At 37.4% G+C, this 18,492-nt stretch overlaps 2 protein-coding genes across 12 annotated transcripts in view; one reads left to right on the top strand and one right to left on the bottom strand.

The window, feature by feature from the left end:
- Positions 1-10,895: 10,895 nt before the first annotated feature.
- On the bottom strand, positions 10,896-16,245 carry gcm2 (glial cells missing transcription factor 2). 2 transcript variants are annotated; one of them, XM_017452835.3, is made up of 6 exons: positions 16,227-16,245; positions 15,456-15,594; positions 14,766-15,018; positions 14,009-14,121; positions 13,405-13,530; positions 10,896-12,242 (listed from the first exon to the last, which is right to left on the bottom strand). In XM_017452835.3, the coding sequence occupies exons 2-6, from the start codon at positions 15,549-15,551 to the stop codon at positions 11,340-11,342; spliced, it is 1,491 nt and encodes a 496-aa protein (XP_017308324.1). In that variant the 5' UTR covers positions 15,552-15,594; positions 16,227-16,245; the 3' UTR covers positions 10,896-11,339. The 2 variants fall into 2 exon arrangements, with proteins under 2 accessions (XP_017308324.1, XP_047006250.1); XM_047150294.2 differs by lacking the exon at positions 16,227-16,245 and adding an exon at positions 16,063-16,220.
- A 92-nt stretch (positions 16,246-16,337) lies between these two features.
- The window catches only part of sycp2l (synaptonemal complex protein 2-like), a 97,370-nt gene continuing 95,215 nt past the window's right edge, over positions 16,338-18,492 (top strand). For 6 of the 10 annotated variants that reach the window (XR_008393286.1, XR_008393285.1, XR_008393287.1 and 3 more), the window contains exons 1-2: positions 17,013-17,110; positions 17,331-17,450. The gene's annotated coding sequence lies outside the window, so the exon portion shown is untranslated. Of the gene's footprint in view, positions 16,467-17,008; positions 17,111-17,330; positions 17,451-18,492 lie in introns of those variants that run through there. The other 4 variants (XM_053674708.1, XM_053674707.1, XM_053674706.1 and 1 more) reach the window with 3 other exon arrangements.

The following is an 18,492-nucleotide window of genomic DNA, read 5'->3' as shown; positions in this document are numbered from 1 at the left end:
GCAAAAAAAATTATCAGCACTATGTATGCAAGAAAAGATTTAACCTTTTAATCTGAAATGTATATACTGTAATGCATGGGAGTGGCAGCAACATGTTGTGGGGGTGTTTTGCTGAAAAAAAGTAACTGGTGCACTTCAGAAAATAGATGGCATCATGAAGAAGGAGGATTATCTAGAAATACTGAAGTACACCTCAAGACATCAGCTAGATAGTTAAATCTGGTTTGCAACTAGGTCTTCCAGTAGCACAGTCATCCTAAACATGCTTCCAAAGATGTAACAAAATGGCTAAAAGAGAACAAAGTGAAAGTATTGCCATGGCCATCACAAAGCACATGACTCCCAGCCATGGATGGCTGTGGCATTGTTGGGATTTGAACTTGTGATTTCTGGACAATAGCTTGAACAATTTTCTGTTGTGTAACCTGGGAACCCCTTCAGTAACCACTTTATTCCCCCAAGTTTAGCATTGAACTAGGGACCCTGGAGCTGTGAAGCAGCAATGCTGCTTTGTAAAAGCTGTCAAAACACTAAACATAAAACACTACTTTGAGAAGTCTTATTAAAGCATTTAAAAGTATTTCATTCTTCTTAAATTTTTTCGAATTCACTTTACTCACAGTGTATCCGGAAAGTATTCACAGCACTTCATTTTTTCCACATTTTGTTATGTTACAGCCTTATTTCAAAATTGATTAAATTTATCATTTTCCTCAAAATTCTACAAACAATATCCCATAATGACAACGTGAAAGAAGTTTGTTTGAAATCCTTGCAAATTTATTAAAAATAAAAAACAAAAAAAGCACATGTACATAAGTATTCACAGCCTTTGCCATGACACTCAAAATTGACCTCAGGTGCATCCTGTTTCCACTGAACATCCTTGAGATATTTCTACAACTTGATTGGAGTCCACCTGTGGTAAATTCAGTTGATCGGACATGATTTGGAAAGGCACGCACCTGTCTATATAAGGTCCCACAGTTAACAATGCATGTCAGAGCACAAACCAAACCATGAAGTCCAAGGAATTGTCTGTAGACCTCCGAGACAGGATTGTATCGAGGCACAGATCTGGGGAAGGGTACAGAAACATTTCTGCAGCATTGAAGGTCCCAATGAGCACAGTGGCCTATATCATCCATAAATGGAAGAAGTTTGGAACCACCAGGACTCTTCCTAGAGCTGACCGCCCAGCTAAACTGAGCGATCGGGGGAGAAGGGTCTTAGTCAGGGAGGTGACCAAAAACCCGATGGTCACTCTGACAGAGCGCCAGCGTGTCTCTGTGGAGAGAGGAGAACATTCCAGAAGAACAACCATTTCTGCAGCACTCCACCAATCAGGCCTGTATGGTAGAGTGGCCAGACGGAAGCCACTCCTCAGTAAAAGGCACATGACAGCCCACCTGGAGTTTGCCAAAAGGCACCTGAAGGACTCTCAGAACAAAGATTGAACAAAGATTGAACTGTTTGGCCTGAATGGCAAGCATCATGTCTGGAGGAAACCAGGCACCAGTCATCACCTGGCCAATACCATCCCAACAATAAAGCATGATGGTGGCAGCATCATGTTGTGGGAATGTTTTTCAGCGGCAGGAACTGAGAGACTAGTCAGGATCGAGGGAAAGATGAATGCAGCAATGTACAGAGACTTTCTTGATGAAAACCTGCTGCAGAGCGCTCTGGACCTCAGACTGGGGCGAAGGTTCATCTTCCAACAGGACAACGACCCTAAGCACACAGCCAAGATAACAAAGGAGTGGTTACAGGACAACTCTGTGAATGTCCTTGAGTGGCCCAGCCAGAGCCCAGACTTGAACCCAATTGAACATCTCTGGAGAGATCTGAAAATGGCTGTGCACCGATGTTCCCCATCCAACCTGATGGAGCTTGAGAGGTCCTGCAAAGAAGAATTGGAGAAACTGCCCAAAAATAGGTGTGCCAAGCTTATCATACTCATAAAGACTTGAGGCTGTAATTGGTGCCAAAGGTGCTTCAACAAAGTATTGAGCAAAGGCTGTGAATACTTATGTACATATGCTTTTTTTGTTTTTTATCTTTAATCAATTTGCAAAGTTTTCAAGCAAACTTCTTTCACATTGTCATTATGGGGCATTGTTTGTAGAATTTTGAGGAAAATAATGAATTTAATCCATTTTGGAATAAGGCTGTAACATAACAAAATGTGGAAAAAGTGAAGCGCTGTTAATACTTTCCGGACGCACTGTATGTATGTATTGTGTTTTGAACTAACCTCTAACGTGAACATTTTATTTCAATAATTATTTCTGGGTCTTTTTTCCAATAGCCTCAGGATTAGACTGACTATATATGTTCATGAAAAGTAATCTGTTAAAACATTCATGTGAAAGCTTCTAGCATTATAAAAGCTAAATTACCATACATTAGACATTAAATGAGAAACTGTTAAGATAGGACTAGGACTTTTCTCTTCAGTTGTCTAATTTTCTTAAGACATGAGTAGCACACTTACCTGGAAAATTATGAGTCTTATGTGTTAAGCAACACAGCCACTCACTGAGTGTTTATTTTTATTTTATTTTATTTTTTTTTATTATTATTATTTTTTTACAGTATCGGTTCACAGTTGTAAATAGAGTGGTCATGGTTCAGTGATGGACTATTATGTGGGTGTGTACAAAATTTACTCTTTCTGAAAATGTGTAAGACATTTTTAGTTGTCACAACTTGTTCAAGCTCTTTTTGCTCGGTGTTTTAAATGGCCTGAAATATATATTACCAAATGTATAGGTATGTAATCCATTTCCACACTGCTTTCAGTGAAATTTGTGGATCATACTGAAACAGCTGATAATCATCTTTGGACCAACAGGCCAGATACTTGCTGTGCTCATGTGAAATGAAGCAGACAGGATGTACCTGATGGCCTGATAATATCAGGTACATGCCAGACCTGAAGGGCATTCAACTAAATTCCCACGCAGATACATACACATTTTATTTTTGATTATTGTTTTTTCTTGTTTTTACACACACACACACACACACACACACACACACACACACACACACACACAGAGTTGTTAACAAAACATTAAAATCAGTGAAGTGTGTAATAATTTCATATTATCATATTAATTATTAGTAATTATTAATAATTATAATTAATAATATTAATAATTAGTAATTATTTCATATTATCATAATAATTTCATATTATCTCATTCAAATTATGTCACACTAAAATATGATCACATCCTGACTTTTTGACCCTTTTTTCCACCCACTAACTAATTTTCCCCTAATACACTACAACTATCAATTGCCACAGGCTAACATGTCCTTCCTCTGAAACACATAAAGCCATTAAGCCAACTTGTTCAGCTGCTGTTCATACAATGTATTGGGACAGCTGAAGAGTGAATCATTCTGATCCATAGGGGAGGGAGGAAGAATACCATTCTTTCATCCAGAAAGTTTCCTGGGTTCCTGACCCAATATTAGCAGGAGTTGAACTCACAATTATGTGAACTCTATTACCACTGCACCTATTCACCTATTCTAACAGTTTGAATAAGCCCTAATGCTTAGTCTGCTGAACCACTGCATGAAGTGATCCATCCATCATACCGCTTACTCCTTCTTCAGGGTCGCGTTAAAACCTGGAGCCTATCCCAGGGAGCACCGAGCACAAGGCGGGGTACACCCTGGACAGGGTGCCAGTCCGTCGCAGGGCACAATTGCATACACACTCACACACCCATTCATACACTACGGGCACTTTAGACATGCCAATCAGCCTACCATGCATGTCTTTGGACTGGGGGAGGAAACCGGAGTACCCAGATCACTTCACCCAGAGGAAACCCCCGCAGCACAGGGAAAACATGCAAACTCCGCAGGAATCGAACCCCGGACACTGGCGATGTGAGGCGAACGTGCTAACCACTATGCCACCATGCGCCCACATGAAATCATAAAGTCTATAAAAACTGAAACTGCCCTAAGACTTAAATTGTTAATTAATTTTCAGTAACTGCTTTATCCTGGTCAGGACCATGGTAGATATACTAAATTAAAATGTCTGCCTCCTTTATATTTGAAGTTATAAATGGGTTAAAAAATATATACCAGAAATAAAGAATATATACCAGGTGTTCATTTGTATAAGCACATGATTTGATGGGGATTAAAAATAAGGCTTGTTTCTGACAACATATATTGAAGGCAATATTTATTGAAATAAGAGAAGTAGCCCTGCAGTAGACCACAGCCTGATTGCACAATGATGCTTGGATACAGTAGAACTTGACTGTGGAAAACATGTCAAATGGATCTGTACCACATGACAGGAAGACAATATGAATAACTTACTTACTAATATTCTATTTGCTAGAGTTTAATAGCAGCTCAGCAGCGCAGCTACAGTCATCTCAAGTGGCGTGTGGGTCCCAGGGAAGTATTTTTCTTGTGGGGCCTTGGCAGGGTGAATGCAGCTTGTGTGTGGCATGAACATAAAATGATATTAGGAACATAAACCTAAAAATTTGTTAAGTAGGACTTGAATAGCTGTAGCTGTTTACCAGGGATTATTTTCTAGTGATGTATAGTTCACATACTGAATGTGTCAGTGTTATAATGTGCTTCATTATAATATTGTGCTGATGTACACCTGGCAAATTAATATAAACACAAAATAAGTATGGCAACCTATGGATACCTATCTATAATACAGGCTTAAATTATAAATAAAATGAGGAATCTGCTATTTATTTTGGAAATGTGTTCAGCGCTCTCAGAAACCTTGTTTTTTAGGTGCAGAATTGCAAATGATATCTCTGATTGAACTTTGTTTTAATTACATAAAAGTTAAAGATATACATACTGTATGTATACATTATTAAGACTGAGTATTTTAAGCAAGACAGCTATTTCCCACAATAATGGGCCTCATTTGTCAATCTTTTAGTAAAGTTTTGTGTAAAGGTTTGTGTAAGCCAAACTGAACAAAAATGTTCTGCCAGATTTACAAACACATTTCGGAAAGGCTGAAAAAAGCATAATTGGCTGGCGGATTATGGCTAATGGCCATGCACAAACAGACAAGCCCATCCTCTGTTTATATGGAGCCATTTCTTTTATCATAATTGAATGATTAGTTTTATTTGTGTTCATTTATTGGTTTGTGTTGACTTGTTTTCTTAATTTTTCATATTGTTTAATTAATAGCAATAATATAAAAGCAATGGTTTTCAATAAAAAAATTTCTTGATGGAATTCTTAGTACCTGACCTAGTGAACTTGCATGAGTATGTGTTTTTGATCATGACTACAAAGTGTTTCTATAAATTGCTCTGGATGAGGGCATCTGCTAAATATTGTAAACATAATAAAAATAAACAATTTATACTTGACAGTATAATCCATATATTTAAGTGCACTTATCCATGTAAACCGTATTGTGGCACTAAGCAATGATTTGAGAAGAAAGGCAAAATAGAAAACTAATACAATAAGAGAAACCGATTACGCTACCCTGGCAAATATACAAAGGAAATGCATAAAGGACACAGGTTTGACTTCTCAAAGAGGGACCATGAGACATGGATATCATGTAACTGTCTCTGTAAATGTCTTTATTAGAGCAGCAATAAATATTTTAAGATAAAATGCATAAGAACTTCATGTCAGTTACACTCAAGAGCAATCAGCATCCCCACAAATATCTGTTGCCAAAGTAAAGACACCAACCAAACAGACATAACTTTATTAAGCAAATCACAGGGTCAGGTTTACCAGGCTTGGATGATGCCCTCAACTAGCATCCATGTTTGAGATGGTGGCATAGCTAAGCAAAATACCGTCACACCGGTGAAGGCAATCAGCCAACTTAATCAAATAATTCCTTGCTATAATTTTTGGGTCACTTTCACACACATATAGAGACAGCCCTGGGTACAGCAGATTCTCAAATGTCTCACAAGTACAGGGACTGCAATTTGATCCTGGTTAATGTCTAGTTAGTTGTCTGTGCAGAATTTCATATGTACCTCCATGTGTATATAGGTTCCCTAAATATTGTCTTGTTCTTCTGAGCTGTGCACAGTGGAGCACAGATGGGGTGCAGGTGCTAATCCCATTTATGAACGGTAAAAGAGGAGGAGATTGTGTGTGTGGTTTAGGGAGTTTGAGTGTGTGTGTGTGTGTGTGTGTGTGTGCGCGTGTGTGTGAGCGTGTGTGCATGCATGTGAGAGTGAATATTGAATAACAATAAAAATAAATCCTTATAAAGAAGGATCTGTTTTTATTGTTATTCAATTAACAAACTCTTTAACTTTCATCAGCTATTGTTGTTCAATCAATATCTTTCATCAGACAGACATCCATCCATTTTCTTTACCTCTTATCCTACAGAGTCGTGGGGAACCTGGAACCTATGCCAGGGAGCATGGGGCACAAGGCGGGATACACCCTGGACAGGATGCCTATCTATCGCAGGGCGTAATCTCATATACATTCACACACCCATTCATACACTATGGACACTTTGGACATGCCAATCAGCCTACCATGCATGTCTTTGGATTAGGGAGGAATCCGAAGTACCTAGAGGAAACCCCACAGCATGGGGAGAACATGCAAACTCCACACACACAGGGCTGTGGCAAGAATCAAACCCCCAACCCTGGAGGTGTGAAGCGAACATGCTAACCACTAAGCCAAGGTGCTAGCCTGCCATCAAGAGCAACTTGGGGTTCAGTGTTTTGGCCTAGTACACTTCGGGCCGGGAATCGAACTGCCAACTGTATGAGTAGACCCGCTCTACCACCTGAGCCACAGCCGCCCACCAAAATGAACCGTTGAGAGAAGTCAGTGTTCTTTATGGACTCAGATGGGCACTTTGTCTCGTGTTCATTCAATTTATTTATCATTTACCATCTTGGACATGAAGACATAATCAAACTTTGCTTTTACGTCACAGCAATTGCATTTCATGGTCACTGGGAAGAAGGAATAGATGCTTTGCTAACAAGCTACTTTTAAAGACAGTTTTGTGCCTGCATTGCTGGAATTCTTGATACAGTTCATGGCAAGGTACAAAATAACATTTGTCAGGGGAAACAGCTTACTCTGAGACTTTCTGTAGCCTCAGTGTCTCAAAAAGCAGCATATGCATTGACATTGACAGGAATATCATATCTCTCAAAGTCACAGTGCTGTAAAAAATTGTACTTCAACAGATCTAAAGATTTTTCACAAGGCTTTGTTGCACCTGTTACAATCCAGTCTAAAGAACCATCTGCATGTGCACTTGGTAAGCTAAGGATATTCAAACTCCACAGCACAGAGATGATTGCCAGAAAGGATGTATGTATGCCTGCAAAAGAGGGAAGTACCAGAGAAAGAGAATGTAAAATGACTGAAAGGGGGGAAGCTATCAATGATTGCTCTCAATGTCTGAATAAAAACATTTCTTCCAGTCCAGTCAGAGAATTGAGTTGGTGTGTCTGAGTTAATGGCAGTGATGAAGGCAGTAAGAGCATCATTAGTTTGCCTGCTAGAGCTCAAACCACCTGTGCTCTGCTGCTCTGCTCTTGCTTAATGCTGTTGTGAGAGAGAGAGAGAGAGAGAGAGAGAGAGAGAGAGAGAAAAGAGAGAGAGAGAGAAGCACAAAATAAGAGGCAAAAGAGACAGTAAAGAAGGGAGAGAGTAAGTGTGTGAGAGAGATATATAAAATATACCATAAGCAACTATTTTCTACTGGAGTTCTACTAAAAGTATGAATTGTGTACCATAAACACAGAAAGTAAGGTTATATCCACATGCAGCTTGGTAAAGCGATCCAATGTATTTTGGTTGCTTTTAGAATTTAAAGGATTAAATAGAACATTTTGAGCAATATACTCTGTTGTGATTAGAGCTTGAAAATCAAAGTGGAGGAATTTACTAAAGTGATAATCTTTGATATATTAATATTGCCACATTGCTATTCATTTAGATTTTGGAAAAAAACTTTCTGTAAAATTGTTGCAAGAAAAATCATGAGATATATACACTACATATAGCTCTATGGGAAATATGTTTTACCATATAAAATAATTTTTCCTCTACTTAAAAGTTAAAACTTTACATTCGGTTTAAATTAACTAACATTACTCCCTGCACTGAATAATGTTAGCAAAACATACATATCAGCACTTAATAAGTAACACACATATTCATTAATGTTTGTTCCTTAAATATGTAAAATTTAATGTTAATATATTAAATGCTGTATTAGATAATTAAATATACATGAATAAATAAGGCTGGATTAATTGTTTATACCATCCACAGCAAACATGAGCACTAATTGAATTACAACATGATAATAATCAGTCAGTGTTGGAACCCACCATTGCCAATTAACTGCTGCAAACATATTCATTAAGGCATTGGTTGTTTTGGACATATTTTAGGTCATAATTGTAATAAACATTGGTTAATTGCAATATTTATTATTATTTGGCTTACTTTTATTATTATTTGGCTTACTTACTAAGACAGAAGGTACACAAAGTCTCTCAGGCTCTTTTTGTATCTGTATGTTTAAATCTGATGTAGTAAAGGCCACTCTCTATGAGCTATACTGTGTGTTAGTTAGTTACCGTGTGTTAGTGTGTTAATTAATTCTAAATCAATGCTACTTCAACAAATGGCAAGGCCAATTCTTTTTGTTTTGCTATAGACTGAAGAAATTTGGTTTTGAGATCAAAAGACGAATATGAGATGATAGATCAGAATTTCAGCTTTCATTTCCTTATATTTACATCTTAAACAACTTAGAACATAGAACTTAGAACCTTTGGTGGAAGACCACCCAATTATTAGGTGTGCAAAAATATAGAAACGGATTCATAGGAACAGTCTTAAGGTAAATAAAAATAAATAACACTATTTGGTTGCATATCCCTTGCTTGCAATAACTGCATCAAGCTGGCAACACACTGACATCAGCAAATCCCTTGCTTGCAATAACTGCATCAAGCTAGTGACCCACTGACATCAGCAAACTGTTGCATGCTTCTTTTGTGGTGCTTTTCCAGACTTGTACCGTGTCTTCTTTGATTTGGGGGGTTTCTCCCTTCAGTCATCTTTTCAGGATGTGAAATTCATGATCGAGGAGGTTAAGGTCTGGCGATTGGCTTGACCAGTCTAAAACCACACACCCCCCCTCCCCGATTAAGTCCTTTGTTGTATTGGCAGTGTGTTTTGGGTCATTGTCATGCTACATGATGAAGTTCCTCCCAGTTAGATTTCAGGCATTTCTCTGAAAATTGGCACAAAATGTTTCTGTAGACTTCTGAATTCATTCTGCTCTTCCATCATCAGTTACATCAACAATAAAAACTAGTGAGCCCATTCCAGAAACAGCCATGCAAGGCCAAGCAAGGACACTAACTGCTTGAACACTGAGCTCATATGTTTTGGATCATGAGCAGATCTTTCTTTCTCTGCACTCTGGCCTTTCCATCACTTTGGTAGAAGTTAATCTTTGTTCGAGAACTTTTGTGGCTTTTTGATGTTCCTTTTCTCAGCTTTAAGATGGCTTGCTGTTCTCCCAAAGACAGCTCTTCATGTTTTAAAAATCCTTTTTCTCAATAAATGCAGTCTTCACAGGTGAAACCCAGGGCTCAAACCAAGAGTAGATTTTCAGAGCTTTTAATTGTGTAAGTAAACAATCTGGCAGGGAATACCTGGGCAACAAGAAACACCCATGTTCCAATATTTTTGTTCACTTAAGAAAAGGGTGGGTTCAAACAAATGGTGCCATGTTCTAAGTTGTTTAAACCATGTACATATAAATATCAGAAAATCAAAGCTGAATTTCTGATCTATTGCCTTTTTTCATCTTTTGATTTCAAACCCAAATGTCTAATGAATAGCAAAAAGAAAAGAATTGGACTTGCCATTCCAGTACTTTCAGAGGGGACTGTACTGGATACCAAGAATTATCCAAATGTAATTAGTCACAACCATTATTTGTTGAGCTAGGCAGCATATTTAAGCTGCTACTATTTTAGTAGTAAATTTAGCATATCTAAACTACTATTACTACTTAAAGAACTACATACAGATTTTTTTGTTTGTCTTGGTAACACAGAAAACAATTTGCATGTGTATGGCTCCATGATGCCGCGATGCCTTGTCTTCAGTCCTTGGTGTAAAGGTTGTGTAAAGAGATTTTGTCAGCAACAAGTATTACTGGAATTTCTTTCACTCTCATTCTTTCCTTCTCTCTTTCACCTTCCACACACCCATTTATCTTTTCATCCTTTCTTGACCTTTCTATCATTCTTTCTTTCTCTATAATAATATTTCCTATTTGCGCACACACACACACGCACACACACACACACACACACACACACACACACACACACACACACACACACACACACACACACACACACACACACACACACACACACACACACACAGCAGAGCAGAAGAGGTTTGCGCCTCAAGGCTCTTCTCAAGATGAAGATTAAAAGTTATGCACTGACAAACCAGATGATTAATTGTCTGTGATTATCCTTGATCCCTTTTGACAGAGGACTTGATTGTTCATGCCTGTAAAATGTGTCACTCTCTTTCTTTTAAGCTTTAAAAGTGCTTGGTCACAAAGCCCTTTATTATATGTTAGTAGATGCTGTGTTCTCCACTTCCCACTGGGATTATGCTGTATAAACACATAGATCTCTGAGAGGAACACTTTCTTGTTTTTCAGCTAAAAATGCTCAAGGTGTTAAGATTTTAAACCTTTATTTGTGCAGTCTACAACTGTGGCATGTAGGGATATGGAAGTTTCTTATCAATTAAACATAAGCCAGTATTATGAATATTTATATTCAAACAACCACTATTAGTTACACTTTTAGCTTTTATTTATAGATTACGGGAAAATACTGAGCATCCATTCTGAACAACTTGGTGTCACATTAATTTGAGTTAAAATGAAGGCTTTATATATCATCAGATTCCAGTAGACCACTCCTCATAATTTACAAACATACAAAATGCATTTTTTATTCAACATTTACCATCATCCATTTAACTCTGGCTAAATCAGCAATATAATGAAATGTTTTCTGTTGTACATTTGATCAAATGTGGATCAGGTAACTACACAAATACCTTTTCATCTAAAATTTTGAATACTATTTATAAATAGTTATGAATATATACAATGAAGGAAAGTATGATAGACATTTTACCCAGGTTTTCTTTGGCTTACTCAAATCATCAGCAAAACAGTCTTCTTTTCTCATCTTCTGATCTCATTTCCTAATAATTAGCACTGAAGCAGTAGATCAGTACTCTCCACCTTCATACCTGTATGGATGTGCCAGTCTCTCAGGGCAGCTGCTGGAGCTGTAGCTGCTGTAACGGTAGCCTTCAAAGTTCTCACTTCTTTCAATTTTTGTGGGGACTGTGTCCTGGTAGGACAGAGCTGTTTTTATGACACTTGAATCCTCTGGGATTTTCAAGTCAGAGTAGGAATTGGGGGAGTTCTCCTCTAGAAGAGAGTTACAGTTTGACAGGCCCTTCATATCATAGATACTCTCACCATATTTTACCACAGATGGTTTAGGACAGGGCTGGTAGGACACTTTAGTGGTGGTGGTTATAATGGTCTGAAGGGCCGTCGGAGTAGTTGGAGAGGGCCCTGTGTACCTGCATGGGTATTCTGTGTTGTAATAGTGGTTGGCGTTGGCAGAAAGCTGTGGGTATTCCCCTCTCTCTCCATATGGCCCTTTGCCCAGGATCTGCTTCCAGCTATGATGCTTGGTGGTGGCATCTGGATAAGAGCGTTCATGGTTTGGTAGTGAGCTGGTTGTGTGAGGCATCCCACTCAGGCCAGAGCAACTTTTATTGAGGTCAGTCTCACTGTGAGGGCTGGCAGGGTCTTTATACAGTGCTGTGGGGTAGGGTGCAGAGCTGAGGTAGCCTGGCACAGCAAAGTCATATCCGCATGGGGGTCTTGCCATGTACAGGCGGTGGTTAGAAGGCTTCTGCAGAGGGCTTGCAGCATCAGCCATGGCTGTTGGGCCATGTGTGTCATAGGGGAACTTGTAAGGCTCTGTGTTCTGGAACGGCGTGTAGTGCTGTGTCTGGATGGGGAAATTGGATTCAGCAATGATGCTGAAGCGATCTGGGGTCTCCATGGTGAGCTGGTGGATGTTGGGAAAGGGCATATCATGGTAACGGCCAGGCTGGGAGAAAAGGAATGGTGTTTATTAGGCCACAAAGTCTCTTCATACATTAGATATTAATACAGATACATTTGGGTCCATAAGTATTTCTTTTGTCTCTGTACACTGCCACAATGGATTTGAAATGAAACAATTAACATGTCATTGGAGTGTAGACTTTCAGCTTTAATTCATGTGGTTTAACAAAAGTATTGCATTAACCATTTACAAATTGCATACATTTTTTATGGTCCCTCCATTTTTGGGAAATGAATATTGTAAATAGAAGGTCAGTGTGTTTAGTTTCTTGTACGATAAGTATAAGAAATCATGGGTAAGTGTTTTAAGTTAACCATTAATTTATATTTAATTAATTATAGATGGACCTGCCTAAATATTTTAAAAACCTTTTAAGAGATTATGAAAAAACACATTAAACAAAGATAAATATTACAAAAACATGAGCTTTTTGGTGCTTGTTTCTGTGCTTTATGCTCCAGGCCCAGCATAATCATGGCTGCATGCTGAAACAATGTTTGTCTTAAAAAATATTGAAATGGTGCTGACTTTATTGAAATTTTCCCCTCATGTAGGTAAACCAATTTGGCATTACACAGCCAGCATCTGAAGTGTGTGTTTACTATAAATATTTGTGTAATGAAGCTTGTTGATGGTGGCTGGCCTTATGGCGTGACACTGCAGAAACAGACAAGACTTTCAAGTTTCATTCTGCTTGCTCTGACTTGTGACTAATTCATGTATTAGATCTAAATGTGGAGGGTATGGTCATCTTTGCAGCACAGGGATGGACACTTGAGATTTAGAGTGTCTAACATGTTTATTTAATGTAAAATATGAGATTTAAAAAGAGGTTAGTAAGCCCATGTATTTTGTTAAGTGTAGTACACCAGGTGATTTAATCAAGCTGTAATACTGTCCAATTTAAATTTTAATCATCTTACCCAAACATGTTCATCGCAGAGATCACACAACATTTATAGCAGAGATCACAGATTGATGAACATCGTGCACAATCTAAAGAAACATTTGCGAAGGTTTCTACTACTACTACTACTACTACTACTAATAATAATAATAATAATAATAATTATTATTATTATTATATGTGTGTGTGTGTGTGTGTGTGTGTGTGTGTGTGTGTGTGTGTGTGTGTGTGTATTACCTCTGGTTCTACAAGTCTCCTTTTCTGCGAGAAGTGAGGGGAAGCCATCCTCCTCTTTACTGCGCTTCTCCTCGCCTCCGTTTCCGATTTGCTCTCGGGTCGCGGGTGATCGTGAACGCCTTTAGCCTATAAAAATGTCCAGTATCCATCTGATTCAGAATTATGACCAGAATTCAGAATTATAGCACAACAGATGTCGAGCAAGACATGATGAACGTGATGAGCAGCTAAACCAATATAAATCTGATCACAGAGTATATTTGTAATGTTGCCAGTTTTATAACTGCTCAACCAAAATACAAATAACCAAGTAAATTACTAATGCTAAACAAATATACTTTTAAAAAAAGGCATAGATTAAATGATTATTTTAAAATGTTCCTAAAATTCTTTTGACAAATTATTTTCACTGAGTCACTAATTCAATTTATTTAACTTGACTTTTCTGTATTTAAAATATGCTTAAGCTGCTTATACGTAGCCTACCACGTTTTGTCCACAAATATATAAAAAAGAAAGCTTCTAAAGTCGTGAGCGTTTTGCATAGACTTGTTAAAACACAGACTCAGTATTGTTATAATACTGCAAACACACAAACACACACCTGGAAGAATATGGCCTTGCCGTCCACTCTCCAGAAATTGGTGACCGGATAACCACTATGGCCACGACACGGAACCAACTCGAGAGCTGAGCTGCAGTTTGGACAAAGCTTTTCTAGAGACAATTTAAAAAAGATACAGTTAATATGGGCCATGGCATTAAACTAGACCATGATTCACCAAAATGTAAAACATTGAATCAATGATAAATCTGCTAAATAAAGAAACAATCAAATATTCGTGCATGCTAGCAAATTGGAAAATAAAATATGTAGGTCATATGGCAAAATATTTGATAACATGGTAGTAAACAAAGCCTAAAAATTAATAACAATGATCACAATCGCTGCATGACAACACTTTGCTCTTTTATACTTTTTGCCCTCTTTTTACAACGTACCATAATCTACAGGGGGACAGGGGAACATAAACCATGTCTCCGACTATAGGTGAAGAGAGGATAAGATTTGTTTAGGAATCTATAAGTAAAACCTGTTGTAGCCTTTTGATACCAACTTCAGATTGTGGTCACTGGGTTTTGAGAAAATAATAATAATAATAATAATAATAATAATAATAATAATAATAATAATAATAATAATAATAAAATTAAACGATGCATCACTATGAATCACGCCAATTATTATTATTATTATTATTATTATTATGCAATTTTCACGAGCCAACTTGTACAAATGGTACTGGAGATGGTACGTTCAAACACCTTGAACACTGTTTGTTCAAGGTAATTAAACTTACTTTGCTGCTTCTGGCGGGCTTTATCACAAATAGCAGGCCGCAATTGGAGTTTGGTGCCGTCTGCCAGTGTGCAGTTTCTGGAGCAAACCACGACACCCAAGCACGATTTCTTCAGGATTTGACAGTTGTGGTTATTGGTGTTGCGCATGGCCCAACCGCTCAAGTGGCGCTGGGCGTTTTTGTCTTCGGCACTGTATATGTACCGAACATAACCATCTGTCCACTCCTGAAACGCATCGTACTGCTTCGTGTCCTGTGAACATAATTAATAATTTATATTTTCATCTGTCCCCTCAACAGAGATGTAAATGCCCACAAATCGTGACGAACCATGATTACAATCTAGAGCGCTGACCAGGAGTTATTCCAATTATCAGCCAAACAACCAGATCAACCAGTTCAATCGAAACATCAAAAAACTTAATTCAAATGTACCGGGTAGTTTTGGCAAGGGTACCAAAATGTACCAAGGGTACCAAGGGTACTAAAATGGGGAACATCTTATTTAATACAACATACATAAAACATGTCCTGTAACAAATTATTGTTACCTTCCATAACACAACAAATATAATCTGTTAGTCTATAATCGTTAATATTTATGGACTATTAATAATAGTTTTGCTAATCTCTGAGCTAAATTGACGAGTGTGTTGAGTTTATTGTGCCAATATAGGTAAAACATTTTACCTGAGGAAGTTTAGGGTCGTTGATATCCCAGGTTAGCTTCATTCCGAACGAGCACACGCAGTCTGAGTTTTCAAACTGATCTGACGTTTTTGACATGGTGCGAAGTCACTAAAAGTTGTCAACGAGCTCGTGTCTGCTTCTGTGAATTCAGCCAGAGATGAATCAACTCTGAACCAACTCTGACCTTAAAGCTAGCAAACCTTTATAAATATATTACTGAGATCTATGAAATTCACAGGTAGTTCCAGAATTAGTTAAGCCATCTGCTATATTCTTAGTGCATCGCTTAATCTCGCTCCAGGTCTCGCTGCTCCCTCACAGGTGCGCTTCAGGAGAAACAGGAGGTGGACTGCTGTGTCTGTAGCTGTGTGTAGCCTATGTAAAAGAGGGAGGCAGGGCCGAAACACTGCTCCAGCTTAGCTCTCTTGAAGACACACTCGGCGTAGACTACTTTCGTTTTACCTTATCCGTACCACTGACCTACACAAATGACGCGCTTTAATTCGATAGCGTTCAATCAGTGCACGGATCAACCGCTCAAAATATATAAGCCTATACGCAATTAGATTTTAAATTAAAAGACAATGTAGAGACTGGCTACACAAACCCATTATCTTCAAAATCATCCTAGAACTAATCCTGAAGTTTGCAGGGTTTTTTTTTTTAAGGAAACGTGGTTATCGCAAGTTAAAAACAAACAAACAAACAAAAAACAAACAAACAAACAAACAAACAAACAAACAAACAAACAAACAAAAAGAGAGACGTTACAGTTGACTATAAGTGTCAGTAAAGCCACACACGCAGTCGAGAATTAGAGTCATTCACAGGCGAGATGTCATATAATGGAGGTCATTATTTGTTATATGTAAACGAAAAGCCATTGTGCAATGCTGACACAACACAACAAGGACCGGTCAAACAAAACAGCGCATACAGTAAACAGACGAGCAATTTCAGTTTTAGCCGGCGTGCGCGTCTTTATATAGCACTTGTACAGTCCTGAAATATGTAAGACATTAACCTCAGCTTCACCTAATTTGGTTATTATTATTATTATTATTTTTATTATTATTATTATTATTATTATTATTATTATTATTATTTTTATTATAATTATATAACAAAAGAATACACTTTAGTTTTCAAATTATCTTTTTTTAATATCGCTGGTTTGCGCAAAGTGCGCGTAGAAGGGATTTATTTGTTTATCATGCACATATGCATGCGTAGAGGGCGGAAGTAATAGTCAGTGCAAGTCCGACTGAGTTTAATATTATATCAAAAGTATGCTTCATCAGAGAACCTAAAATTTTATTATCTTGTGTTTTATTTTTATTTATTTATTTATTATTATTATTATTATTATTATTATTATTATTATTATTATTATTATTATTATTTTAAATGTAGCTACAGTCTTCCCTTTTCAACCCCTAACCACAGAGAGTTTAATGCAGTTGTTTGCTGTGTTTAATTTTTGCACACTCAAACCTCTGCTGAAGGACCTAAAATTTGTGCAGGAAGCTGCCATCGGAAGAAAAAAAAATCACCTCACATTTAAATTTCAAAACACGTGCACTTGGCGCCATTCTAATGGAGCGCACCTGTGCCCATTTGTCTCTTGCGAGGTCGCCAGTTCGGTAATGATGAGTGTAAGTTTATTTTGACAACAAATTAGGTTACTTATTTCAAAAGCAAAGTATACCTACATAAGAGGCACGGATAAATGATCTAACAATGATGTGTATATTTTGCGAAACAATTTGTACAATATAACCGAGCTTCTATCTAGGTTAACAACCGAGGCTTTGTCACCCTGTAACATACTCATGAGGATTCATTTAAATGCATTTCCCCCTTCTGTTTATACAGCTTGCAAGCAGACTGGAGGCTGCATTCGCCACTAACAATGTCACTGCAGTTTTTCTATTTATTATTGGAGAGAAATCATCAGTGTCTCTGATCGATCAGTTGGATGACGTTGCATGCAGGGTATCTGATTTCAAGACACTTCTTTCTTTATATTTTGCATGTATATAAAGGGGTTAAGAACTGGACATTCATAACAAAAAAATTCTTCATAATTATTTAATTCATGACTGCTAATTAACAGCTCTTCCTGAGTTGGTGTGCTAGAGCAGGGAAAATACTGTAATGTGCATGATAGTAGGCACTCAAGGACCAGGACTGAGAGTCTGTGTATTATTTAGTACGGTTGTATGAGCTTTTAGAGCCTTTGACCGTTTAAGAATATGCGCAGACTACTTTTCATATAGGCCTAACAAAGGCAAGTCGTGTTTTATCGGGTTCGTTTCGCCTCAATTGATGATGATGGTGGTTATTTAAAAAATTATATTTGAGTCCAGAATAACAATGTTTTACGATTAAAATAATTTAATGAAACTATTAAAATCATTAAACCATAGTTGACAGAAACAAAGATAGGATAAATAAGGAGTTAAAACGCTCACATCCTATTATTTTAATAATAATCACAAAATAATAAAATCGTTTATTTCACTATTGCTATAATAAATTGCGAAATTGGTGTGACCTGGTGCGTCCCAAGCAGGGTGTCTTCCACGGAGACCCTGACCAGGATAAAGTGGTTAATGAATATTTAAAGTAATTTGAACAAGTCATATATTGCATTTACATTTATTTATTTTAGCAGACGCTTTTATCCAAAGCGATTTACAAATGAGGAAATGCTAGCAAATAAAATATTGCAATATTTTATGAACTATATATGTTTTTCTGAAGTGGCTGATCGTGGGGAAACCTACTATTATTTAAACAGAAAAATGTCTTTAGAAACAACTTATCATGCAGGCTATTCATAATGACTTAGGCCTATATATGTTACATTAATCACTGACGTATTTTTATTGTTAATTTAATATGTTGCAATTTGATTGGCATCAACTAGGTGGTTAAATAAAATTAAGTATGCAAAACTCCTTAATGACATTTAATTGGCGTGATTTGAAGGTAAAGTAGGCCTAATTCTGGGCATGTTTTGCCCGAGCTATCC

Source organism: Ictalurus punctatus, chromosome 23, assembly GCF_001660625.3.
Source record: "Ictalurus punctatus breed USDA103 chromosome 23, Coco_2.0, whole genome shotgun sequence".
Lineage (NCBI taxonomy): Eukaryota > Metazoa > Chordata > Actinopteri > Siluriformes > Ictaluridae > Ictalurus > Ictalurus punctatus.
The sequence above is the reverse complement of the archived record's forward strand: the minus strand, read 5'-3'. Positions and strand labels throughout refer to the sequence as shown.

Excerpts from the sequence above, each read along its gene's own strand:
- gcm2 (XM_017452835.3), bottom strand. The coding sequence starts at position 15,551 with ATGTCAAAAACGTCAGATCAGTTTGAAAACTCAGACTGCGTGTGCTCG. Across the intron at positions 14,122-14,765 it reads AGCCCGCCAGAAGCAGCAAA|AAAAGCTTTGTCCAAACTGC; the intron begins GTAAGTTTAATT and ends AATTGTCTCTAG. Across the intron at positions 13,531-14,008 it reads GCAAGGCCATATTCTTCCAG|GCTAAAGGCGTTCACGATCA; the intron begins GTGTGTGTTTGT and ends ACATTTTTATAG.